This window comes from Oculina patagonica, chromosome 4 (genome assembly GCF_052425735.1).
Source record: "Oculina patagonica isolate OP01 chromosome 4, crgOcupat, whole genome shotgun sequence".
NCBI lineage: Eukaryota > Metazoa > Cnidaria > Anthozoa > Scleractinia > Oculinidae > Oculina > Oculina patagonica.
In genome coordinates this window covers 10540466-10567662 of record NC_135761.1, presented here as the reverse complement: position 1 = coordinate 10567662, position 27197 = coordinate 10540466, and the positions used below count along the sequence as shown (strand labels likewise).

The window sequence follows — 27197 nt, the reverse complement described above, 5'->3', positions numbered from 1 at the left end:
GTTAATTTCAAGTTGGCCGGAAATTACAGTCGCGCTATCGCACATGTCAAAGTTGAGTTGATAATACAGTTTTAAGTTTGAGAAAATTAAAAGTAAACTTTCTCAGATCATAAAAGCCATAAAAAGATGAAGAAACTGTATTGACATAATCAAAATATTTAAAAATGGATTTGAAACCTGGCATTAAGCATATTGTAAGAAGTTTGAAATCGTTCTCTGGTTAAAAAGTTTTGTTAAAAATTTGTAAAAGCTTTCGGCTGCCAAGCTACATTTGTATCATTCATTTAAGACTGTAGTTTGACATCCGAAAGCTTATATTTTTAACAAAAAATTTAACCAGAGAACGCTTTGAAATCCCTTATAATTAAAATAATTACAAGCTTTTTACTGACTTTACTGAAGAAAAAGTAACGCATTTACTCGAATAAGCACCGCCCCCGAATAAGCCTTGGAAATTCGTTTCCATCAAAAGCAATGTTTTGCAGTTCAAGTTATTATGTGTTACCGCTCTTACGTAGTTCTGTTGACGTTGTGAAGGCCGTGAACTTTGTCGGGACAGTAAGCGCAACTACTCTCTTCCGTAGGCGATGAATACTGACAATCAAAATACCCTTCTTTGAGTTACTGTAGGAGTTTCTTCTAGATGACAGTTTGTGTAGTCAAACTTTTAAATAAGCGCCGCCCTCAAATAAGCGCCGCCCTCGAATAAGCGCCGCACTTTGTCGGGATAGTAAGCGCAACTACTCTCTTCCGTAGGCGATGAATACTGACAATCAAAATACCCTTCTTTGAGTTACTGTAGGAGTTTCTTCTAGATGACAGTTTGTGTCGTGAAACTTTTAAATAAGCGCCGCCCTCAAATAAGCGCCGCCCTCGAATAAGCGCCGCACTCGAGGCGTGAAAAATTTAATAAACGCCGCGGCGCTTATTCGAGTAAATACGGTATATCTGAAAGTTAAATAAATAAAATGAAATTAAACTGAATAACTGTGTTTTCAAGACGTAACTTAAATTTAGTAGATAAGATGATTAGTCCTAGACACGAGACGCATCTATTTTTTTTCACATGGACACTGTCCATTGCATATCACAAGTCATGTAGATTACACGTCTGCACCATATCGAAGTCTGTTTTAACAATTTTCAATTTAATCAAGAGAAAAAAAAACAATAAAAAAACGATAAGAAAGAACTTGTTTAGACTTTGTTTTAGTTTGTCATTACCACCCGATTTTTTGTTGTGTTATGACTCAATGTTTTTTTTTTCTATTATTTTATAAAAAGGTTTTATAGAAATTAAACTTATTACCTTGGTCCAAATGATCACTTCTATTTTTGGCAGCACGATTGCCAGCTGACCGACTGTTTGAATGCAGGCTCATGCACTTTTACTGAAGTGTCAAAATTCTTCAGATGCAAGTGCAGCAAGGCCTGGAGTGGAGACTATTGCCGAGGTAAGGTTTAGTAGTAAGTGAGAGTGGTTTGGAAAAACAGTAAGATTTTGTACCGGGAGGAAGCCGGCGCCGATTGAACCTTTATTTAACGATCAGCCGATCAGCGGTTATGACAAACAAACAGGCAGGCAGGCAGGCAGGCAGACAGACAGCCAGAATGAATAAATGAATGAAAGAATCACTTTTATTTTAATACGGTAATTCCATAAGTTAAAACAACGTCTTTACGTAAAAGCCGTAATTAAATATAAGTAAATACACTAAAAATATGTACAAATAGTAAAAACAGACAGACAGACAGACAGACAGGCAGACAGACAGACAGACAGACAGACAGAATGGTGGGTAGCAGACAGACAGACAGACAGACAGACAGGCAGATAGGAAGGCAGGCAGAATGGTGGGTAGCAGACAGACAGACAGACAGACAGTCAGGCAGAAAGACAGACAGACAGACAGACAGGCACGCAGACAGAATGGTGGGTAGGCAGACAGACAGACAGAGGGGTATGGGAGGGAAGCCGGCGCCGATTGAACCTTTATTTAACGATCAGCCGATCAGCGGTTATGACAAACAAACAGACAGACAGACAGACAGACAGGTATGCAGGCAGGCAGGCAGGCAGAGAGAGAGACAGACCCGAACATATGTACAACTTGTCATATATACATATTTGAATTGATCTAGGCTCCAAAGCGAAACTACCCTGTTCCAGGCTCTTGGTAGTTAGGGGAGAGCGAAAAGCGCGGGCGAGCAAGATAAAAAAAACCCAACAACAACAACAACATGCAACAGCTACCGAGAGCCAGGAACCTGACTATTAAAACCTACCGATTTTACTTTTACTGCAATCACCTTCAAGACTTTCAGTGATAACAAGGTCTCACAATAGCATCTCTTATCTCTCGTAGACATTAACCACTGCGCATGTCACCCGTGTATGAATGGTGGATCATGCAGGAATCTTGCTGACGGTCACGTGTGCAGCTGTACCGCGGGATATACCGGCAGCCAGTGCGAAAAAGGCATGTGATAATAATATCTTTTGTATAACTTAATTAAAAAAATATTGGTGTAAACGCCACTCTGCAAAAAGGAGGTAACTTAATTGCTAAAAGTTGAATCGTTGTCTCGGCGAGTAATGGGCCTTTGTACCTAACAGTCACACGGTAGAAAATCCTCCATGCTGGAGCCGAAAACTGGATCCGCTCTGGAAGTCAAGAGCAAAGTCAAGCGACTGGTTGAAGTCGCTTTGTTTTGGATGTCTCAGCGCATAGCTTGCCCTCCAGCAAGGCGTTAATTTGTACCATGTGATCGTTAGCTACCAATCAGTTTATTCAACTGAATTCAAACCGTGGACGGAGGAAAGTGACCTCTCGAATTTCCAAATTTGTCAATTTTCTAATTTGAAAATCATTGCAGAGGTAATCACCAAATTTTTTTTGGCCTTTATTCTTCTGTGTTTTGGACACGTTTACTAGATATTGTATTTACACAGCGGAATCATGTTTTGAAGCCATGTTCTTGGATCTTTTGTTTTTTAAAATAAATAATTCTGAGATCTGTTTCATTTTTTACGAATCTCCGTTTCCTGCGATAGATCTACAGTTCAAATTATTATCCCTTTGTTTATCCTTTACTTTTAACGAGTGATGTGCAGAGATTTTCAGACGTTATACAATTTGCAATTTATGATGTCTTTTTCATGAATGTTACGTCATATTAATTTCGGATGCATTTTCCATTATCCGGCGAAAGAACTCAAGGACTTACCGCATCTCCCGCCAACCCCACTTCTACCCCTACTACCTCGTCCCATAAAAAAGCCCAGACTGAGCAGAATAATTTTAAAAAATCTAAACTGAATAAGAAGCGTCATTATTTTGGGTATTTGGGCAAGATGCTTTAATCTCCTAGTGCCTCTCTCCACCCAGGTGTATAAATGGGTACCGGCGAATTTAATGCTGGGGGTAACCCTGCAATGGACTAAGATTCCAACCAGGGGGGAGTGGAAATAATCCTAGTCGCTTTATGCTCCCGAAAACCAAGATAATCTCCCGCCTGCATGACAGACCACTCGTATGCAGACTTTACCTTACAGAAACGTTATGCCGCATGCTATGGTTTTAAGGTTTTTATGTCGTCACCACTGTGATATATCTTTGCTCTCAGTAAGTTTATCGTGAGTACAATATTCGTAGAACAATTTTAAGCCATATCAAGTTTAACAGCTTGTAATTATATAAGCATGTTTTTTAAAATACGAATTGTATAAATCATATATGAGGGTCTGAATGGGGGTAACTCGATAACAATAAGCACTTTGGCTCTGTAACATGAAACAGTTAAATTTTAGGCATTTTAACACCAATGAGAGAACATTTCGATATACAATTAAGTATAAAAATTAGCGAAAATAAGCCACGACGTTTCGAACTCATCACTAGAAGTTAATTTAATCCACAAAAAAACAAAACCAACTCCAAAAAGGCCAATATTATTTTGTTTAGAATAACAAGAAGTTTTCGACCATTTTCCGACAGTTTCCGATCATTTCAGAAGATTTCTGAAGACTACCAAAGATTCCCGAAGACTGTAGAAGATTTCCGGAGACTACAGATGTCCGAAGACTACCGAAGATTTCCGAGGAGAACACACAGCACAGGTCAATGTTCAGGAGTGATTTTATTACCGATTTTCGAAGACTGAGCAGAGAAGAGTTTATTACAATGCTAAAAGACTATGGGTTTTTTTCGAAAAACCTTCCAAACACGTAACAGTATTTTCTTCGGAAACAGTAAACATTAAAAAATTGACCAATGTAGCAGCAAACACTAAAGATTATGGGCAAATAACACTAAACACTAAACCCCATTCAGACCCTCTTATTTTCCCTTCCCATTGCATTTTATACACCCCATTGTCATAAAATACAGTGGGATAAAAACACGTTTCTTCACTAGACTAAATAACAATCAATAATAAAAATCCTTCTTAATACCACTTGAGTTATAAAAAACCGCTACGAGGGCCCTGTTAAAAAATATTAAAATCTTATAAAGACAAAAAAGTACAAGTGCATATAGAATATAAGAGGACTAAAATCATGAGCTTACAATTAATACCTCTTAGTAAATAGTACGATTATTTTAACTGCTCCTTTATAGAAAAAGAAAAATTAAGACGGAATCCACTAGGAAGTCGAGTAATATTTATTAAAGTTGGACAAAAATCAATTTCCAGAAAAATTTAAATCCTATTGCGTTATTTCCTACCCTTAATAAAAGGTAAAGATGTAAGTAATTATCCGTGATAACACCAACAACAATTTCTTATCAGAGTCTGAGAAAATGAATTTCAAAGTTCACAAGGTATGGGCAAAATCTCACGTGTAGCCATTTTGTAAATTCGTCTTTAAGCGATTCAGTGGAATTCAGCGGAACTTCAAAATGTGTCTTCGATGTGTGGTGTTGTTAGAAAAGATTTCTTTTGATAAGATATTTGAAGCAGTAACAAAAAAGTTTTCAATAAGGTGGAAATAATTCTGGTACAACAATTTCTTATCAGAGTCTGAGAAAATGATATTTAAAGTTCACAAGCTATGGGCAAAAGCTTACATCTTTTAAGCGATTCAGTGGAATTCAGCGGAACTTCAAAATGTGTTTTCGATGTGTGGTGTTGTTAGAAAAGATTTCTTTCGATAAGATATTTGAAGCAGTAACACAAAAGCTTGCAATCAGGTGTAAATAGTTTTAGTACATAATTTTGTCCAATAACTACTCGAAGTCCTGGCGGATTTCCTCTTAAGTTCTTTTCAACTTTATCTTTCAAAATAATTTAGTGTGTCCAGTTCCCCTGGGTATGGAAAGCGGTTCAATTCGTGACTCACAGATTAGCGCCTCATCAACTTGGCGGCCGAATCACGCCGCCCAGCAGGCCAGGTTACATTTCAAAGCTGGCGGAGGGAAGACTGGGAGCTGGTCATCTCGGCATAATGATAATAATCAGTGGCTGCAGGTGGATCTTCAACAAACGACAAGGGTAACACGTATAGCGACACAAGGAAGGAATAATTGGTATAAAGGACAGTGGGTTACAAAATACAAGTTAGAGTTTGGCGACGATGGGCATACCTTCAAGTTTTACAAGCAAAATGGAGATCATTCAGACACGGTATGGTAACCAATTTATTGCCGGAGGAAACAATCATGCCATCATCCCACCTAGAAATGCACTTGCCCATTTGGTGACGTGTCGAATTTTAAAAACCGAGTTACAGTACGGTAATAATGGACACACCACCGAGTTACAGTACGGTAATAATGGACACACCGTCCAAGTTTTACAGGATCATTCAAAAAAGGGAGACAGTTTCTAAATCAAAAATTCTCTCCTAAAATAAGACTTTACTCATCTTCCTTTTTCGCGAAGTCACGAAGTAGAAATACAATAGTCCAGCTTGGTCCCTAAGCGTTCTCGGCTCGAGGGAGTCTGGGCTCTATCTTGTCTCTCTCGGCCCCGTCCTAGGTTTTGCGCGGTCACCGAAACATGAGGAAACGCCTAGGGACTGGGCTGACAAAAGTATTCTGATTGACTCATTCGTGTTAACTGTTGAACAGTTAATCCAGCGATAAATACAAAATAATTGTCACCAACCAGCCAATCGGAACTCGAAGCGAGCACACATTTTGTATTAAAGCTGTTCCAAGCGCGGGAAAGTACGCATGCGACAATGTCAGTTTTGAACCGGATTGGCTGATTAAATGACAACCCAACATACCTCACTCTGATTGGTCAGAAAACTTTGCAAGTGTGTTAGGAACCCAATATATAGACCTAATTTATTTTTTGGCCTCTAAATGTCAGGCTTTTATATCAATACTGGAAAAAAGTACAAAGCTACGAGACTTTGAGACCTTGTTCATTGTCAAAGATCTGTACAACCTTAAGAAGTCACCAAGATATTGTTAACGTTCAGTTTGGAGATAAACCACCATCTGATGACTTTTTTTTATTATTTACCCCAGATTTTCCAAGGCAACACTGACAGGGATACAGTTGTTTCACACAATCTAAACCCGATCATTGAAGCTCGCTATATTCGAGTCCGTCCAACTGAATGGCACAATCACATATCCATGAGAATGGAGCTCTATACTTGTTAGACCCTCACTAATATCAACAGATAGTTCTTGTAGCTAACTTGAACTTAAATAAAAAAACAAAGATACTATTTCCCTCATTACCTTTTCACGGTTATAATGAGGCGTTAGACAGGGTCAAACTTCGACGGTCGTTTTTACCGATTTAGAAGATCAAGTATAGCCAATAACGCACCGTTTGTTCGTTATAAACATCACTGGAGCGTGGAGAAATGATGCTTTGGTTGAGAGAGAAACAGCACTGCGGAACGCTTAAAAAACTTGCTTTATTTAAGATGTGTAAAATACTTTCAAATTGCCAAGAGGACGTGTCTCATCTCATCTCATCTCATCTCATCTCATCTCATCTCATCTCATCTCATCTCATCTCATCTCATCTCATCTCATCTCATCTCATCTCATCTCATCTCATCTTATCTCATCATCTCATCTCATCTCATCTCATCTCATTTCATCTCATCTCATCTCATCTCATCTCATCTCATCTCATCTCATCGCATCTCATCTCATCTCATCTCATCTCATCTCATCTCATCTCATCTCATCTCATCTCATCTCATCTCATCTGATCTGATCTGATCTCATCTCATCTCATCTCATCTCATCTCATCTCATCTGATCTCATCTGATCTCATCTGATCTCATCTCATCTCATCTCATCTGATCTCATCTCATCTGATCTCATCTGATCTCATCTGATCTCATCTGATCTGATCTGATCTGATCTGATCTGATCTGATCTCATCTCATCTTATCTTATCTCATCTCATCTCATCTCATCTCATCTCATCTCATCTCATCTTATCTTATCTCATCTCATCTGATCTGATCTGATCTGATCTCATCTGATCTCATCTGATCTCATCTGATCTCATCTGATCTGATCTGATCTGATCTGATCTGATCTGATCTGATCTCATCTGATCTGATCTGATCTCATCTCATCTCATCTCATCTCATCTCATCTTTGGTCCTTGAGGCGGAGCCTCCCTGCATGAAAGGATCAATAAACGGCCACACCTGTGGCTAATATCCCAAATGGTAGTGTTGTGCTTTACTGCCCCAGCTAACAGAGCAGACAGAGCTAACAGAGTCGCATAATGGAAAGGGTGTTAACCATTTAATGACGTCACAGGCTGCACGGGAATGTTAATTTTTGGACGCCGTGAGTCTGTTAATCGTGGTCATAGATTCCGCTCCTGTTGAGAGAACTAAGAATTAGTTCCCAGTCATCTATTATGAGAAACGTGTAAGAAAAAAAAGATCCTCCCCATCTGGTCCCCGACGACTGCTTTTTTTTCTCATCAGTGAGAAGAATAGTGACGTGTCAGCTATGTACAGCGAATTAGTAATATTATTCTTATGTTTCTAACTATCTCTTGACACCAACCTTAATTAATAACATACATGCACCATCATGTCTTTTCCGTGGCCATAATATTTGCTCTTCTCATTGCTCTGATTTACATATTGTATTAATAAATTCTTTTTTCATATGGTTACAAAAGTAAACATTTATAGTTTTATAACAAACTAGTTCCTTTGTCAACCGTCATGTAAGAAAACAAGGTAGTTGTTGTCCGCGCCGGTTGAATGTTGCAATTCAAATGTATTATTTTCCTTTCCTCGTTGTAGTTTTGGTGTGTAAAATTCTAGCATCTCAATCAACTGTTTGGGATGAAATCTCTCTGTCTGGTCCCGTAATAACTCGTCATCATCGCCGGCTTAGAGGCTTCACCTTCAACACATTTCACTCCGCTAGCCTGGTATCTTGTGGCTTGCAGTGTCAAAGAAACCCTCGATGCGTTTCAACAAATTTCCGCAAAGTTTCAAGTTTGAACGAAATAAAAGGAATTTGTGAGTTGAATGAAAGAGGGGTGTTGCTGCCTATTGAAGGAAGAGAGTTAGAACTCGATGAAAAAGCAGTTTATACCCAATTCTACGACATGAAGGTAAGAAAATGTTGTCATTAATTTTTTAGAAAAAAAATAATGTAAGTGCTGAGCACTTTGGAAAAGGTCGAACTCACCTATTTTGTTTAGCTTGAAAATAAAACCACTAGCAGAGTTTTAAGTTGCTAAATAAGCTTTTAATTTTAGAATGGGTAAAATATTTTTATCTATTTTATACCATTTGGTGTGAAGTTTTTTTCAGCGTTAATTTCAAGTTGTCCGGAAATTACAGTCTCGCTGTCGCATATGTCAAAGTTAGTTGATATTACAGTTTAAAACTTGAGGAAATTAAAAGTAAACTGTCTCAGATCATAAATGTCATAAAAGTCGTATAAAAAGAAAATGTATTGACATAATCAAAATAAATATATGATTTTTTACTGAAATAACTAAAGAAAAATTACGTACATCTGAATATTGATTAAATGAAATACAATTAAACTAAATAATTGTGCTTGCATTCAAGGCGGAATTATGATTGAGTGGATAAGATGATCAGTCTTAGATACTAAACATATCGTTTATTTGGCTGGAAAGCTCAATTTCATATGGATAGTGACCATCCATATCACGTGCAGATTACACGTCTGCACAACAACGAAGTCTGTTTTAATAATTTATAAATTGTTATCAAGAAAAAAATGATATTGACAAAATCTTTGATAATGTTGTACCTTGTTTACGGTTGTTTTTTTCTGCAGCACGATTGTCAGCTAACCGGCTGTTTAAATGCAGGCTCATGCACCTTCAATGAAGTGTCGAAAATCTTCAGGTGCAAGTGTCTGGATGCCTGGAGTGGAAACTATTGCCGAGGTACGGTGTACGATTCGAAGGGGGAGGGAGCTCGTGCCTCAAGTTCTCGCATCGTTATGACATACACTGTAGACAGAAAGGCAGGCAGACAGACAGACAGACAGACTGGTAGGCAAGCAGACAGTCAGGGAGGCAGACAGACTAGACAGACAGACTGATGGACAGATCCAAACATATTTACATCTGCTTTATATATGTTTGAATTGGTATCCAGGCTCCAAAGCGAAACGTGACGTATGCTGAACCATCATTATAAAACCAACCGAGTATACTTCCATTGCAATCAGCTACGAGACTTTCAGTGATACCAAGGTCTGACAATAGCATCTCTTATATATATCTTTCTTAGACATTAACCACTGCGCATGTCACCCGTGTATGAATGGTGCATCATGTAGGAATCTTGCTGACGGTCACGTGTGCAGCTGTACCGCGGGATATACCGGCAGCCAGTGCAAGCAAGGCATGTGATTTGTTTTACGTTTTTTCTTTTTAAAGTAAGCGTAAGCGCCGTGCTGCATAAAGGGGGTTACTGTTACTGTTTTTCCTTTCTAGGCGAGCGGTTTAATTATTCAACTGGATTCAGACCACAGACGGAGGAAACGCAGATCTAACGTTTATAACGTAAAAACCACTTGATTTCGATGGCCGGATCATGTTTTGCAGCCGATGTTTGCATTCTTGTCCCCAGAGGCCACGATCCTTTTGGTCAGCACCAGGGATCGATCTGGTACCATAGAACCCATGTGCTGGCCAAGAGGATCGCGGCCTCTGGGGACAAGAATGCTGTGTTTGCCGTAACTTTAGGCTAAGGATCTTTTAAATCTCCTTCTCCTGAATAGATTACAGTTTCAAATTATCATTCCTTTGTTTATATTTTTATTCGGAAACGCCGAGTGTTGTTCAAGGAATTTCAGACGTTATGCACTATGCAATTTATGATGCCTATTTATTGATTTGGGATGCACCGCCTAGTAGCTGATGAAAGAACACAAGTACTTTTCGCACCTTTCCCCCCTTCCACTACCTCCTTAAAAATCTGGACATTAGAGGTTTTAAAATCTATAAAAAAGAAGAGTTCATTACTGGAACGACAATATATCACTGAGAGGAATACAGAAATCCACAGAAACATGTAATTCTACATAACTATTTTCAGTTATCCTTGCTCCTAGTAGGCTTGGCAGAAGAACATTTCTGCACAGAACAGCTTAATTAAACAAGTTATCAAATATACGAATTGTAAATGTTCTGGAAATATGTAATAAAAGTACATTTCTTCCTTCAGTGTGTACAGTACCCCTGGGTATGGAAAGCGGCGCAATTCTTGACTCACAGATAACCGCCTCAACAGTTTGGGATGCGAATCATGCCGCCCATCAGTCCAGGTTACATTTCAAAGCAAGCGGAGTGATGCAAGGAGGCTGGTCAGCTCGACTGAATGACAACAATCAGTGGCTGCAGGTGGATCTTCAACAAACGACAAGGGTAACACGTATAGCGACACAAGGGAGGAATGGTTGGAGCCCTGGACAGTGGGTTACAAAATACAAGCTACAGTATGGCGATGATGTACTTACCTTTAAGTTTTACAGGCAAAATGGAGACCATTCAGACACGGTAAGGAAACGACCATGCCACCACCGCCTCCGTCCCAGGTTTTGCGCGATCACCGAAACATGACGGAACGCCTAGGGACTGGGCTGAAAAAAATCCACTGATTGACTCATTCCTGTTGATTGTTAAGCAGTTAATCCAATGACAAATACAAAATAATTGTCACTAACCAGCCAATTAGAACTCGAAGCGAGAACACATTTGCATTAAGCCTGTGCCAAGCGCGAGAAACTACGCATGCCATAATTTCACTTTTGAACCGGATTAGCTGATTGGATAACAACCAAACACACTTCACTCTGATTGGTCCGAACACTTTGGAACACTTGGCCTCAAAATATCAGGCTTTTATAATACTGGAAAAAAAAAATACAAAGCTACGAGACTCTGAGACCTTGTCCAGTGTCAAAGATCTGTACAACTTTGAGAAATCACCACGATATTTCGTTCAGTTTGGAGATATAAAGATCTAATGACTTTTTTATTATTCTCCTCAGATTTTCCAAAGCAGCACAGACTCGGATTCAGTTGTTTCTCACAATTTAAACCCGATCATCGAAGCTCGCTACATTCGAGTTCGTCCAATAGAATGGCACAATCACATATCCATGAGAATGGAATTTTATACCTGTTAGACTGTCACTAATATCAACGGACAGTGTTTGTAGCTAAATTGAACAGAGAAAAGAACAAAGATAATGTGTCTCACATTACCTCTTCACGGTAGAGGTGTTAGACAGGGTTAAGCTTCGAAGGTCATTTTTCCGATATAAAAGAGGAAGCACTAGCTAAAAACGGACCGTTTGTTCGTTATAAACATCAATGGAGAACTGATGAGAAACAGCACTGCTGAACGAGAAATCATGAAAAATAATGAAATCTTCTTTATTTATGGCGTACAAATTACTCTCAAATTACTTTAAGGACGGGCCATGTCTTAGCTTATCTTTGGTCCTTGAGGCGGAGCCTGTATGAAATATTTGTAATTTAGACCCCCCAGGTTCTTGACCGGCAGATTAGCGCCCAATAAAGAGCGCAGTGCTCACCATGCAGCTCGTCAGGCCAGGTTCCTCAAGCTTAGCTGCTGGTTGTTAATAGGGAGCTTTAGCAATAACGGCGGCGATCCCAAGGACAACGCCTGCAAGATGAATTTATATTTGAGAATCTTGAGAAACTCGCTATTATCCAAATGTATTCAGTGTATCTATTGGTTTAGGAACAAGCTGGAGCTAAATATGTCAGAAAGCGTTCATCATCAAATAGAAATTCGAAAATTTAGCCGATGTCATTCACGATCTTTAAAATACGCAGAACTTGGCCATTTCACGTTGTTGTTTTGCAGAAAATGGCCAAGAAATGTACCAGGATATAAAACGCACGTGCAGGGCTTTTGTTGACGTTCTCGTTCACGTTGCTGTCGTGGTTTACCATTACAGCACGCGTTACTACGTGAATGAGAACTCATCACAAACGCGGGAAAAATATTAAGAAACGCGCGCTTTTAATTACCTTCAATCTGATTGGCTGAAAAGGCAAAACTTCACTCTGATTGAATAAACGTATACGCTTTTAGGACCTGTTTATATGGAGGAGAGTTGTCCCTGGTAAGAGGGTTACCCTCTCCCCCAAGCCATCTTTTGCCGAGCGTTTAGATGAGAAAGTTGTCCCTGTTGACCGAGCCAAAACTTGGCCCTCTCGGTTCAAGACACTAGCGAGAGCTGTTTTGAAACATCTATTTTGGCGGCCTTTTCTAAAACCAGGTACGCTGAATTGTCGACCAAGACCATTTTTTGGACTAATTTACCGCCGACTTCGATTTCAATCTGCAATTTTGTTTTTGCTGGTTTTAACGTTTGCGCATGCTCCGTATGTGTTAACTTGTCCCTGGTAGGCGAGGCAAGAATAACCAAACTGTTTATATGGAGAAAAAGTTGGCTCGCTCACCAGGGTCACCCTATCTTCAAAGCGAGTGACCCTCCACCCAGGGCCACCCTACCCCCCGAGCCAACTTTGCAATTTCTCATGTAAACGGTTCGAAGCTATTTATAAGAAACCTATGAAAAGCTCTCTCGCCTGGGGTGGCTCGGTATGGGGGGTAACCCTCCTACCAGGGACAACTCTCCTCCATATAAACAGGCCCTTTAGCCTGGTTTTCACTGTCTAGAGACGCAAGCACAAGCGCAAGCACAAGGACAATCACGCAAAAAGGGCAAATTTTGATCCTTGTTCTTCTGCTTGCCGCAAGCGCAAGCACAAGCATCAAAATGCAATGCGCTTGTGCTTTTGCTAGAGTCGAAGCCGTTTTCACGGTGAAATAAGAGTTGTTATCCTTGCGCTTGTGCTTGCGTCGCTAGTGAAAACCATGCTTTAGAACCAGTCCCAACAAACGCAACACCGAAGGCAAAATAATTGACTTTCAAAAGTAGCTGACCATCTGTTTGCTGCAATGACGCAGTTTTGTCAAGGCTAAACTATCAGGGTCCTAGTTAGTCACGCCTTTGTTTTTGTTGACATACGGGGTATAATAAATTCACACAGACCGTGTCTAAACGAAAGAGATTGCTGTGAACTCTTAATGGCTATTTAACAGTAAAAAAAACCCAGTGTATCGTCATTGATTATAATTTCATTTAATTACACGCACATAACGCGTGACAAACGATAATTTCCTAATTATTGTATTCCTGTTCAATTGACACAGACACAACTGTGATAAGACAGCAACTGAAGGCCATCGGGTAAATATTCTTTGTATTTCCTTTATGTGATGTGAAGACTATAAATAGACAGTCATGTCTTACTTTACAGATTTCGAACTACACTACACTACAGACTACAGATTACCTACAACTAAATGGAATAAAGTTTGAAACCGATAGCCTATTTTGTTGAATATTGGTACACACCGATACACCCAGTACATTAAACAGTACATTAAGTTTCACTTGCCTTCCATTAGTCAGAATTGGCCGGCCGGTCCGGTGGTTTTGAATGTAAAATGGCCCCTTTTCCATGATATTTGACACTGAAGTCCCCTGGACTTTGTCCCTTGAAGTTTCTAGTGCCCTACAAGTGGGGAATCTAGGAAATTTACCATTTTTTCGGTATCTATTTCACGTTTACCTCAGTTCGCGTCTCATAATATTATTGTTTACTAAGATGTGTGTTTTCTTTAATTAACCAATCCACCTGTTATTTATCAAAGCGAAGTACCACTTTGGAAACGGACACTGAGTCCAGTTGCTTTGGAAACGTAGCCACTAAGGAAAAAGTACAGCAGTCGCATAATAACCAGTCAGTAATGTCACAGGTTGCACGGGCATATTAATTTTTGGACTTCTCTTAATCGGAGCAAGCCTGCTAATCGAGGTCATAGATACCACTCTTACTGAGAAAAAAAGAGAAAGAATAGTTGCTTGTCCCCACTCATCTTCAATGAGAACTTTGTGACTGAGGCAAGGTGGATCCTTCCCATCATTCCCGGCAACTGCTTTTTTCCTCATCAGAGAGAGAACTAGTGACGAGTTGGCTGTGTAGCCTGTGTCACAACCTCGTGCCCAGGGCATGGCCTATTCGCGCCCGCCATTTTGGAAAGCAGAGAAGACCTTCGATTAACGCTTAGCTGGCGGGATTAGCACGGCGCGAGAAACATCGCTTGATTCCCTCGCGGCTCCGCGGTTCCGTCTCTCTGCCGTTCGCCATAAACAAATCACTCGCACTCGGTCGCGAACCCCGCCAGCTACGCAGGCTACTGTACTGCACTGATTAGTTTCTCATTGTTCTGCTAATCTCTTGACGCCAAGTTGAATTAATATTATACATGCACCACAATGTTCACCATAATGTCTTTTCCGTGTTCATAATATTTGCTCTTCTCGTTGCAATGATTTACATATCGTATTAAATTCTCTTTTCATATGGTTGCAAAAGTCAACATTTATAAATCACAGACTAGCTCTTTTGTCAATAATAAAACAATAGAGTTTTGGTCTGTGGTGAATGTGCAAATTCAAAATGGTTTCTCTTCCTTTTCTCGTTGTAGTTTTTGTGTGTAAAATCCTGTCAATCCTGGCATCTCAAACAGTTGCTTGGGATGAAAATACTCTGTCTCTTCCCGTAATAACTCGCAATAATCGCCGGCTTAAAGGCTTCACCTTCAACACATTTCACTCCACTAGCCTGGTATCTTGTGGCTTGCAGTGTCAAAGAAATCCTCGATGCGTTTCAACAAATTTCCGCAAAGTTTCAAGTTTGGGCGAAACAAAAGGAATTTGTGAGTTGAACGGCAAGGGGATATTGCTGCATTTTGAAGCTAAAGAGCTAGAATACGATGAAGAAGCAGTTTATACTCAATTTTATGATACGAAGGTGAGAAAATACTGTTATTGACAGCCCGTTTGACTTTTAGAAAAGAAAAGTGCCAGGTACACTGGACGTCGTAGTCGTCTGTTTCGTTTAGCTTGAAAATAATACCATTAGGAGGGTATAAAGTCTCTAAGTAAGCTTTTAATTTTGCTATCTATTCGACATCGTTTGGTGTCTTTGGTATAGGTTTTGTTTTCAGTTTTAATTTTAAGTTGGCCGGAAATTACAGTCGCGCTATCGCATATGTCAAAGTTGAGTTGATATTACAGTTTAAATTTGGAGGAAATTAAAAGTAAACTGTCCATTTATATGACAGAAATTGTATTAACATAATTAAAATAGAAATATTTTACTGACAAAACTAACGCAAAATAACATGTACTTGTATCTGCAAGTTGATTAAATTAAATTAAACTGAATAACCGTTGGTTGCTTTCAAAACATTACGTTTAAAACATCGTTTTAATTTAGTGAAAAAAAAAATGAGAGATCTGTATGGGCGTTTACAATGGCGAGCCGATAGGCGAGCCATTGTAAACGCCCATACAGATCGGACGCGAATATTTTATTCTACTTGTGAAATGAAAACAATAAATTGAATGCAAAGTATTGTTATGCGAATCAGTAGAGATCTGTATCAAAAGTTAATGAATACTAATTAGCTGAGCAGGAGTTTGTATCAAAAGTTAATTCTATTGTTTGATTTGTATTGGGGTTTACAGTTGTGTACATGTGATCTGAATATGGTACTAGGATTGGTTTGCACCCGCATGAATATTTAATGAATTTTACAATAATAGTTAATAAATAATACTAATTATCTGAGCAGGAGTCAGTATCAAAAGTTAATTCTATTGTTTGATTTGTATTGGGGTTTATAGGTGTGTACATGTGATCTGAATACAGTGCTGGGATTGGTTTTCACCCTCATGAATAGTTTATGAATTTTACAAGTAGTAGATAAAATATGAGCGGGAGATCTGTATGGGCGTTTACAATGGCGAGCCGATAGGCGAGCCATTGTAAACGCCCATACAGATCGGACGCGAATATTTTATTCTACTTGTGAAATGAAAACAATAAATTGAATGCAAAGTTTTGTTATGCGAATCAGTAGAGATCTGTATCTAAAGTTAATGAATTCTAATTAGCTGAGCAGGAGTCTGTATCAAAAGTTAATTCTATTGTTTGATTTGTATTGGGGTTTATAGTTGTGTACATGTGATCTGAATACAGTGCTGGGATTGGTTTGCACCCTCATGAATAGTTAATGAATTTTACAATTTTAGTTATCATGTACCACGAGAAATGATTAAAATAAGTACGTTGAAAAAGAACTTGATATAGAATCTTTTATTGAAATCTTGTGTTTATTCGTCATCACCACCGGGTTTTGTTGCGGTATTTTGACTTAATATTTGTTGTTATTTCATAAAAAAGGTTCTATAGCCAGAAATAAATCTTTCACCATGGTTCGAATGATCTTGAAATCCCCAATTTAGTCCTTTTTTGCAGCTTGATTGTCAGCTGACCGGCTGTTTGAATGCAGGCTCATCCATCTTCAGTGAAGTGTCAAAAATCTTCATCTGCAAATGTACGGACGCCTGGAGTGGAAACTATTGCCGAGGTGCGGTACGGTTTGGGGAAACAATAAAATTTTGAACGGAAAGGGAGCTCGCGCCGACGGAAGCTTCCCTTTAAAGAAATAAAAACTGAATTTTCTTACAGAGTGAGTGAGTGAGTGAGTGAGTGAGTGAGTGAATGAGTGACACTTTATTGAAACTCTATATAGCGTATAATAACATAAATATTAAAGTGGGACAAACTATCAATAAGAAGATAGTAACATATCAAAGTCAAGGGTTATTTTAAGGGCTACCTATGACGTAAGCTCAAAGGATGTTTTAAATGAACTTGGATGGTCTGATTTAAAAACTCGAAGAGCTAAGCATAAGGCCACCCAAATGTTAAAAACGTCTACTGTCTGTCTGCTTGCCTGCCTCCCTTCCTCCCTGCTCACCTGCGTGCCTGTCTGTCTCTCTGAGTGTCTGTCTGTCTGTCTGTCTGTCTGTTAAAGGCTGCAAGAGATTTAGCTGACTTAATTGAATTAGGCAAGAAATTTCACAATTTAGGACTAGCGTAAAAAAAAACTCCTTTTCAAACAATCAGTTTTCGGTAATGGTAAATTAGTATTTAATTCATTGTTCCTAATATTGTAAAGATTTCTTGCCTCGACTTTAAAAAAATCTGTCAGTTAAATAGGATGGGGCTTCACCAGTAGAAATTTTAAACATTTGGGTGGCCTTATGCTTGGCTCTTCGGGGTTTTAAATCAGACCATCCAAGTTCCTTTAAAACATCCTTTGAGCTTACGTCATAGGCAGCGTCACAGACAGACAGACAGACAGACAGACAGGCGAACAGGCAGGAAGGCAGGCAGGCAAGCAGGCAGGCAGGCAGGCAGGCAGACAGGCAGACCTTCATACAGACAGACAGACTGAGAGGAAAAAAAAGGAAGGTAGGCAGGCAGGCAGGCAAGCAGACAGACAGATCGACAGAGAGACAGATAGGCAGGCACGCAAGCAGCAGCAGGCAGGCAGGCAGGTAGAAAGACAAACACAAACATACTTAGAACTGTTTTACTTTTATTTGCGTTGGGATCCGCGCTCAAAGCAAAACAAAACATGTAACCATCAAAAACTACCGAGTATACTCGTACGTACTGCACTCATCTGCAAGACTTTCAGTGGTACTGAACAAGGTCTGACAATAACAGCTCTTATCTCTCGTAGAAATTAACTACTTTGCATGTCACCCGTGTATGAATGGTGGATCATGTAGGAATCTTGCTGACGGTCACGTGTGCAGCTGTACCGCGAGATATACCGGCAGCCAATGCGAGAAAGGCACGTGACAAACTTATTATTTCTTTTTGTTCACTCCCACGGTTGCATTTTCCGCACCTACTCTATTTCTTCATCCCTTAAAGAGGCCAGGTCAGAAAAGACCAGAAACTGGGTAACTAGAGGAGTTCTTTAAATACTTAAAAAGCATTTTCTACTCATTGCTCACAGTAGTTTCATCATGGCAACTGTTATACTCACAACAATTTAAGGCCGTGCTTAAACAGCTTTTTATACCCAACGATACTATAAATGAGATGAAAATGTTTTTGTTCACTTAGCGTGTCCAGTACCCCTGGGTATGGAAAGCGGCGCAATTCTTGACTCGCAGATAACCGCCTCATCAACTTGGCGGGCGAATCACGCCGCTCATCAGGCCAGGTTACATTTCAAAGCCAGCGGAGGGAGGACTGGGGGCTGGTCATCTCTGCATAATGACAATAATCAATGGCTGCAGGTTGATCTTCGACAAACAACGAGAGTGGCACGTATAGCGACACAGGGGAGGAATAGAGTCAGCCAGTGGGTTAGAGAATACAAACTACAGTATGACGAAGATGGACATAATTTCACGTTTTACATGCTAACTGGAGATCATTCAGACACGGTATGATTCAGTAATTTCTTACATGAAATTACGATTTTTTTCTGAGCTTCGACAACGCTCGTTTTTACTCGTGAATGCATAATGAACGAGTATAGTGGGGAAGTTCAGCCATCCTTCCATCCTTCCATCCTTCCATCCTTCCATCCTTCCAACGATGTGTTGTAAACATTATGCAACTTAGGTAACGCGTTCACGAGTGGCTCATAGACCCCTTTTGATTCTATTTCGTGACGTTTCAAACATAATGTTCTTCATGTTACCCAATGGGAACTACAACGGTGTATTCTCGTCACGTCACCGACGAGACAAAATGTCCCATGAATGTTGGCTGTTGGAAACGTGTGTCAAGCGCGGGAAAGTATGCGCATGTCAACTTCGATTTTGAACCTGATTGGCTAAGAAAGCAATTCCTTCACTCTGATTGGTTGGAATACATTGTAAGTGATTGTATAACCGGTTCAGTCGTGACACAATATTTTTTATAAACAACATTTTTTTTTATAAAAATGCCCGGTAAAAATTGGCTCAGAAGGGGGAGACCCTCCTACAAGGGACAGTGTTTCGTCTTTTGGCCTCGTTATTTTTACAACGTCAGGCTTTAAACTTATGATAAAATATAGGGTGAAATGCCGAACAACAGACGCATCAAGAGACCTCGGAGACCTTTTCCAGTGTTTACGTTCGGTACAACCGTAAGAAATAAACAAGGTGTCAGTGAAAGTTAATAGTTCGCAGATGTAAATAGCTAAGGATTTTCCATTTCAGTCAGATTTTCTGCGAAAATTCAGTTTGTCTCTAATGATTCTCTATTTCACGCAGCTTTTTCACGGAAACACAGACATGGATACAGTTGTTTCTCACGATCTAAACCCGATCATCGAAGCACGCTACATTCGAGTCCGTCCGACAAATTGGTGGGGACACATATCCATGAGAATGGAGCTTTATACTTGTTAGGGTGAGTCGAGGCTAGCGTTACGCACAAGCTGCTATTTAAAGTTGGACTAGAAAATCTAACATGCTAATATAAAGACCCCGAGATTTACCTGTCCACTTGCTGGTTCCCAGGCTTCGCTTGTGATGCTCGCGTCGTTCGCAGTTATTCAGCTCCTTGGCCTGCACAAACGATCACCCTATTTACAGTTCTCTGAAATGTTCGAAGATTTTTCAAATGATGTAAATAAACATCGAAGACAATAAGATGGTGCTAAGCGTGAGAAAGTGCGTTCGTTTGTAAACCCATCATGCATGTTCTTAGATTAGAAAAAGAAGAATGCCAAGGCAAGTTGTTAACTGTCAATTAAAATTAAATTAAATTGATGCAACCTATTTTCCTTGTTACAGGTCGCCTGACAGTCAAAATAAGAGTATATATAGCTAAAAGCGGAATCTCATAACATCACCTGGAGAATGCTTGCGGCTTGGAAAGAAACAGCAGAGACGATACCTGACCTTTTCTCATTTTCTTTTTAATCTAGGCTTAATATAATTACTCAGCAAAGTCATAAAAGGGCACTTAAATTATACGGTCGATTGTTCGATCGCAAGTTCAAAAGAGCGAGTATAGCTAAAGCGAACCGTTGTTTTGTTTTTGTGTGTTTGTGTGTTGTATAGTTTGCTATGTAAATATTAAATATACCTGACCTTTTTATAAATTATTGTGATAAAAACTAAGTATGGCTGCCCAATCTTGTTAGCCAATCGTGGTTATTCTGGGCAGCCATGCACTTAACTTTATTTATTTTATTTATTGTTTTGCTAATAATTGAATGAATAGGTGCAAATAAAGTTGTTGTTGTCGTTGTTGTTGTTGTTGTATGGAAGTGTGCAACCTATAATCGCTTCCTTATAAACATCAAGGAATGCACTTTGGCCTTTTTCCACCGCAGAGGCTCCTTCCCTGGATGGGGGAAGGCAAAAAAAAAAAAAAATAAAAAAAAAAAAACAAAAAAAGCACGCGCGCTTTCGTTGCCATCCTCTCCAGGCTCCGCGCGCTTACTTTTCACCTCTCCCTATTTCCCCGCCCGCACGAAAAAATAAGAGGCCTTCCGGATGAAAGAGCACTTTGGTTTGGCGAGAAGCAGCAAATACAAAAAAGAAGCCCAATAGACTATTAATTTTGCGGTGTACAAAATTACCTTCAAGTAGAAGATCACGTTAAACTGACACGGATAGCCTAGTCGTAGTAGGTGACTTCATAACACATATCTAAAGTTGTAGATCTTATAAACACTAGAAATTTAGTTTATTTGAAATAAAATGTACTTAAAATCAGCTTTGGTCGATCATTGTTCACGTTGCGGCCACTTCGTCTCCTGGGACTCCTCCAAAATTCTGCGTACAAGTGAAAATTGGCGCAACCGTCGCCTTTTTAGTAGATTTAGTGCGTCTGCAACGCAGGCTACCTTTAGAATCGTGGGAGTTAGACACCTGCAGGAATGCACTCAACCGCGACGATGACATTCACTTGCCACACGAGTATTTGGCTTTAGCTTTACGTGACAGGACCTGATTAACTTTATTTGTATATACCTTTTTTGTATGCTTCTGCAAAATTTATTGTTATTACTTTTACCCCTGACGAAGGCTGTAGTTTCAGCCGAATCGTTGGGATATTTAATTCGTTTTTCAACATTTTTAGACATTTTTCAAACCAGTGTAACATTTTTAACATTTTAAATAGACAATCTGGTTACAAGACCATTTTAAAACTCTTTCAGTATGTTTATACAGGTGGACAACAGTATCCAAGACTGACAGGTTTCTTTTCTGCATTATTTAAACACTCAAAATGGTTTCTCTTCCTTTTCTCGTTGTAGTTTTTGTGTGTAAAATCCTGGCATCTCAAAACATTGCTTGGAATGAAAACTCTCTGTCTCGTCCCGTAATAACTCGTAATCATCGCCGGCTTAAAGGCTTCACCTTCAAAACATTTCACTCCACTAGCCTGGTATCTTGTGGCTTGCAGTGTCAAAGAAATCCTCGATGTGTTTCAACAAATTTCCGCAAAGTTTCAAGTTTGGACGAAACAGAAGGAATTTGCGAGTTAAACGAAAGAGGAGCATTGTTGCCATTCGAAGACAAAGAGCTAAAACACGATGAAGAATCTGTTTATTCTCAATTTTACGACATGAAGGTAAGACAAATGCTGTAATTTTTTAGAAGAAGGGCTTATACTTTCCTTTTCGCTTAAAATTCTTAAGGGTGATGACATGATGTTGTTTAACGTAAAGTTAAGTCACGCACATTTTACAAAGAATACCTCATTATAAGAAACTGAAAATATTGCAGATGATGTATCTTTAAGGCTTCTATATTGTAGAGGACTGAATAATAGTGCATGCAGAAAAGAGGTTTGTTGTTTCCTTGTGTTCGGATAATATCCAGTATTTGTAGAAATGAAATTAAGGTCTTGAAAATTAACGCTCTTAATATCATAGGTGACAAATTACTCCTTAATTTTGGCGCGAAATTTTAACGTTAATTTATAATTTCACATGTGAAATTATAAAATTGCCATGGCAACTTAGTTAGCGGCAACATGGCGTCAGGGATAAAAGATGATTTAAAGCTCAGACTTGGTATATTTTCGCTTGAATTTCATCTTAGCCAGCTAGCCTTGGCAATGAAATAAAACTTTTGATGATATTTTATATTTAAACGTCAAAACGACTTCAAGACTTAAGCCAATTACATAAATGGCATCGATCGGATTTGTGAGCTTTTTACACGGGCGCCATTTTCAGTTCATTCAAGACGAACTATGGTCATAATGTGAGAAGTTATTGACGGTTGATTCATCTTTGAAACTTTTTGTCAACAGTTAAAAGGAACTTCTCAAAGGTTTTCCTCAATTACTAAAAAACTTGCGAACTTAAGCAAATTGTATGCTTTCAACTTTTCAAAGCTCGGAGTTCGCGATGCAATATACCAGTCAAAAACCTACGATTGAAAGCGTAATTTGTCACCTATGATATTTAAATGTAATCAAATGTTATACTCATGTTAAGAAATAATTTCACTTGCATTTTGTCAAAATTCTTATAATAGCCCTCGCCTAAAGGCTCGGGAAATTATCAGCATTTCGACAAAACGCGCGTGAAATTATTTCCTTATTTCTCTCGTCACCACTTCTTCAAACGCTGAACTGTTAAAAGAATTATAAGCTTTTTAAAAGTGGTTTTTGTAGAGAACAATAAAAAGACATATTGGTCATTGACCCAGAAAGAATGTTTTAGAATTCTCCAAGCCTTAGTCGAACTCCTAAGAAACGCTCCGCTATCGCTAAGGTTTACGCTTGGAGTGCTGATAAGGCCCTAATTAACAATTATTCGCCGAAGGCGAAGTGATTATTCAACAATAATCACTGAGCCTGAGGCAAATAATTGTTTTAGTATAATTTTTAGAGGTGATCATCAAGAACTTTAAAAATAACAATAGCAAACAAGAAAACAGCAAACACAAATGTTCGCTTGCGTACGGTGTAAACCAGTTTAAATCATCGATTGCAATCAGAATTTATTTAGTTAAAGTAATAAAACGGAACAAAACAAACACAATAAGAAAGATAGATGTCCGTTACCTGTATGATTGTGGATGACTTCTAAGCGAATGTGCAAATCCTCTAAAAATGAGTAGCTCCGGTGAGAAGAGAACTAAATAATGTTTGTTCAATCGATCCGACTGAGTTTCTCATCGATCGCCAAAACCGCCGTGTTTACGATCATTTCTAATGCCTTGAGAACCATCTCTTGAAAATATTTTCGGTCCAAAAGTCTTGGTAGTTAATTTGAAAAATTCCCAATGTTTAAAGTATCCAGGACTTGGACTGGTTTCTTTCAAATCAAAGAAATTGTCATTCAGCAAAAGCGGCCATGTTTACTTCCCTGGATGTCAAAGGTGGCGTGGCTAAGTAACCAAGCCTTCAAAGCTATAATCACCTCGCGCGGGGTGATTATAGCCTCATAAGCCGAGCTTCTCGACCAATCAGAATGCTTCAATTCCTATAATCACCTCTAAAATTATACTAAATAAAGATGAAAAAGCAATCATTATCAGCCCAAAGGAATCTCGATTTGAAAAGAAAGCATTCTCCATACGTTTTTCTGCAGCACGACTGTCAACTGACCGGTTGCTTGAATGCAGGCTCATGCACGTTTATTGAAGAGTCGAAAGTCTTCAAATGTAAATGCCAGAAGGGCTGGTGTGGAAACTATTGCGGAGGTAAATTGTCAAATATCTTTACATCTTGGAAAAAACTAATTGATTACACCTAGCTGGCATTACAGTATGCGAGCGAAAGCTGGGGATGAGTAAAGAAGCACGGGAAAATGTTTTATGACGTCAAAATTGACGTCAGTTGGTCAGGCCTATTGTATGTAACAGAGCTTTTACGGTGAATTTAAAAAGTAATTTTTCCTAAGCGTTTTGTTTTATGGTAAGCTTCTGATCTTTTCACTCAGTGCGTCGAATACCTCTTGGTATGGAAAGTCATGCTATACTTGACTCGTGGATAAGCGCCTCATCACAGGCCAGTTCACAGTATCGGCCTCAACTGGCCAGATTGCACAACAAGGCAACTACATACGGTGCTGGTGGGTGGGCAGCTGAAGTGAGTGACATCAATCAATGGCTGCAGGTGGATCTTCAGCAAAGAACAAGAGTGACAGGAATAGCAACACAGGGAAGAGGTGATACTAACCAATGGACAAAAACTTACAAGTTACAGTATGGTGAAGATGGATATACTTTCAAGTTTTACAAGCGAATTGGACAGCAGTCAGACACGGTATGAAAAACGTATTCAGGAAACGCCTTTTTTTGTATTTTTTCCAACTAATTTGCTCGTTAAAGTAAAATAGGAGAATAGTTATGGGGCTTAATTCACTTCTTCCACCAAACTAGTCAAATGTTTTAAACCGTCAAGGGAATACTTTTCGTTGCGAGTGAGGAATACGTCACTCCTCTCCGCTTGAAAAAGGTAACATTTTCAGGCCATAGGTTTATGGGGGGTGGGTGCACGAGTTGAAGTTTAGGACAGAGTTTTTCAAAATGTCTAGTCCTCGTTATAAAAAAAAAATACCATATTTATCTAACGAGTTTCTATGTTACGCAGGTTTTCCTGGGAAATAAAGACAGGGATACAGTTGTCTACCATGACCTAAACCCGATCATCGAAGCTCGCTACATTCGAGTCCGTCCAACTGACTGGATAAAAAGAATAGCTTTAAGAATGGAGCTTTATACTTGTTAGGGTAATATAAGTTAAGTTCTATTCAGCGCCCCACCCCCTCCCCCCCCAGCTCGACATATTTCTTTGAAGGAAGGTGGAGAGTTAATAGAAGATGGGGTTGAGCTTATGTTATCTCATAAATCACTGTGTACCAATAATATGAATGTTTAAGCTGATAAAGACTTGCTTGTATTCTTAGAACTCTTCTTCTCTAAAAGAAACAGAAAATAAGTGTGTTATGTGATTCGTAAATTGTCCGTGTTTATCATTTTAATTGTGGAAGAAGAGGGACAGAAAAATCTTAATTTCTAAGGAGAGGGAAAGGTTATTAAGAAGGCTTAATATAAGGCACATATCACATAGTGACCTGGGTTAATTGTAGCTATCGAACTTGTAGAGAAACATCAGCCGTTGCCACGTTTACACTGCAAGAGTTTAATAAGGAAATCGTTACGTCTTTTTATTAGCCAAGTTTGTACAAATAAACATAATTTGTTTTGTAAATTGCCAATTGTCTAAGAGGAGTACAGTAAAGGCGACTGCGAGGTCATCTCTCGTTTATTTATATCAATGGCGCAGCGATGGTGACTTGGAACAAAAAAGAACATATAAAGTTTCTCTTATCAACGTCTTCGAATGGGGATTGAATGAGACTGCTTTACCATAACTATAAATTATTTCTTTAAAAATGTAAACAAAGAAATACCATAAAAAACAAAAAAAAAATTTAGCCAGAGGAAGAGTGAATGGGGGTGTTTCAAGAACTGCGAGAATTGTTTGTTATTTGATACTTTGCGTTTCATTTTAAAAAACTGTGAATAGTTGAAATATCTTAAAAATTTTGGTTTTCAATGCCCAATACTAAACGGGACAGGTATCTCGATCCAGGGCATTTACAACCGCACCCCCAGGGCCATCTCCGCTTTAAAGATGGCATCGCTGGACCGTAAAGTCACGCGCTTCGTTTTTCGTTACACACATATATTTTTTTTTTTTTTTTTTTTTAGATAATTGACGCCTTACTTACAATAACAGCTAGCACAATACTTACAATACTTAAACATTAATAAAGACAACACTAATACACAAATAGCCGGATTTTTTTTTTTTTACAATACTTGTAATAATACGACGGAAGAAGAAGAAGAAAAAAAAGTACACTAGAAGCGCAAAATAAAGGTATACAACTACACACACACAATATATAGCTAGCAGCTGGCTTTGGGTAACAACAAAAGAAATTATGTGTTTTCACTGCTACAAAGGGTGGTCCACTTGTTCCTATGTTTATTATAATTACCATTTCTGATAGCAATCTCTCTTTCTGATTGAATTTTACTTTTAAGCAAACAAAGAAAGACCTCAAACATTGGATTTTCAGACTTGATTTTTGAAAGGTAAATGTGATATTTGCCTATTAAAAAGAAGTGGTTTAGCGCATAAAAACTAGAAGATCCTGGTTTATAGCCATAAAGAATTTCAATAGGTTTTGGATTTATGTTTTCAAAGCGTTTTACGTTCCACCATTCGATTGCCATTATCCAAAATTGTTTCACGATAGGACACTCGCAAAACATGTGTTCTAGTGTTTCATTTACATAATTACACAACTCACATACTGGTGAGGCTTTTATCTTCATTTTATATAGTCTTTGGTTTGTAGGGAGAATGTTATGGATTAATTTGTACTGAAAGCTTCTTAGTTTATTTTCTATTGTGATTTTGAAAGGTAGTTCATAGATGGCTTCCAAGTCCGTAGCATTTTGATTCTGTAGGCGGTGTTCTACAGTGGGTGGGCGAAAGGACTTTCCGACGAGCAGAGAGCGAGCTTTTTTGGCAGAAACATTATCTGCTGTTAAGACGTTTTGCGTTCTTTGATTACCTGAAGGAGTATCGAGGATTGCGGTTTTCCAGGCTTTTGGGATTGCGGCGATCACGCCTGCGTAGTCCAAAAAAGTTGTGCGGACACCGAACTTGGCCTTAAAATGTTCGAAAGATAGAAAGTTTCCCTGCTCGGTTAGAAGGTCACGAACCTTTACGATTCCATTTTTATGCCACGATTTGAAATAAAATGATTTACCGCAAATCCTTA

General features: G+C 38.9%; 5 protein-coding genes across 5 annotated transcripts in view; all 5 read left to right on the top strand.

The window, feature by feature from the left end:
- The first annotated feature begins 5264 nt into the window (after positions 1–5264).
- LOC144649540 (EGF-like repeat and discoidin I-like domain-containing protein 3) lies at positions 5265–7120 on the top strand. Its single transcript, XM_078509055.1, has 2 exons — positions 5265–5628; positions 6483–7120. The coding sequence occupies exons 1-2, from the start codon at positions 5317–5319 to the stop codon at positions 6618–6620; spliced, it is 450 nt and encodes a 149-aa protein (XP_078365181.1). The 5' UTR covers positions 5265–5316; the 3' UTR covers positions 6621–7120.
- Positions 7121–8174: 1054 nt separating this feature from the next.
- Positions 8175–12126, top strand: LOC144649530 (lactadherin-like). Its single transcript, XM_078509044.1, has 4 exons — positions 8175–8569; positions 9271–9382; positions 10671–11002; positions 11497–12126. Exons 1-4 carry the CDS (start codon positions 8225–8227, stop codon positions 11632–11634), a joined length of 927 nt encoding a protein of 308 aa, XP_078365170.1. The 5' UTR covers positions 8175–8224; the 3' UTR covers positions 11635–12126.
- Positions 12127–15008: 2882 nt separating this feature from the next.
- Positions 15009–27197, top strand: part of LOC144648141 (EGF-like repeat and discoidin I-like domain-containing protein 3) — a 200767-nt gene continuing 188578 nt past the window's right edge. Inside the window, exons 1-2 of the mRNA XM_078507773.1 lie at positions 15009–15367; positions 16880–16991. Of these exons, the coding sequence (XP_078363899.1) occupies positions 15014–15367; positions 16880–16991 (466 nt within the window). The 5' untranslated portion in view covers positions 15009–15013. The remainder of the gene's footprint in view (positions 15368–16879; positions 16992–27197) is intronic.
- On the top strand, positions 18552–20451 carry LOC144649541 (EGF-like repeat and discoidin I-like domain-containing protein 3). The gene is made up of 3 exons (XM_078509056.1): positions 18552–18873; positions 19693–19831; positions 20218–20451. The coding sequence occupies exons 1-2, from the start codon at positions 18568–18570 to the stop codon at positions 19828–19830; spliced, it is 444 nt and encodes a 147-aa protein (XP_078365182.1). The 5' UTR covers positions 18552–18567; the 3' UTR covers position 19831; positions 20218–20451.
- On the top strand, positions 20697–25609 carry LOC144649532 (retinoschisin-like). The gene is made up of 4 exons (XM_078509046.1): positions 20697–22009; positions 23985–24096; positions 24336–24661; positions 24989–25609. The coding sequence occupies exons 1-4, from the start codon at positions 21665–21667 to the stop codon at positions 25124–25126; spliced, it is 921 nt and encodes a 306-aa protein (XP_078365172.1). The 5' UTR covers positions 20697–21664; the 3' UTR covers positions 25127–25609.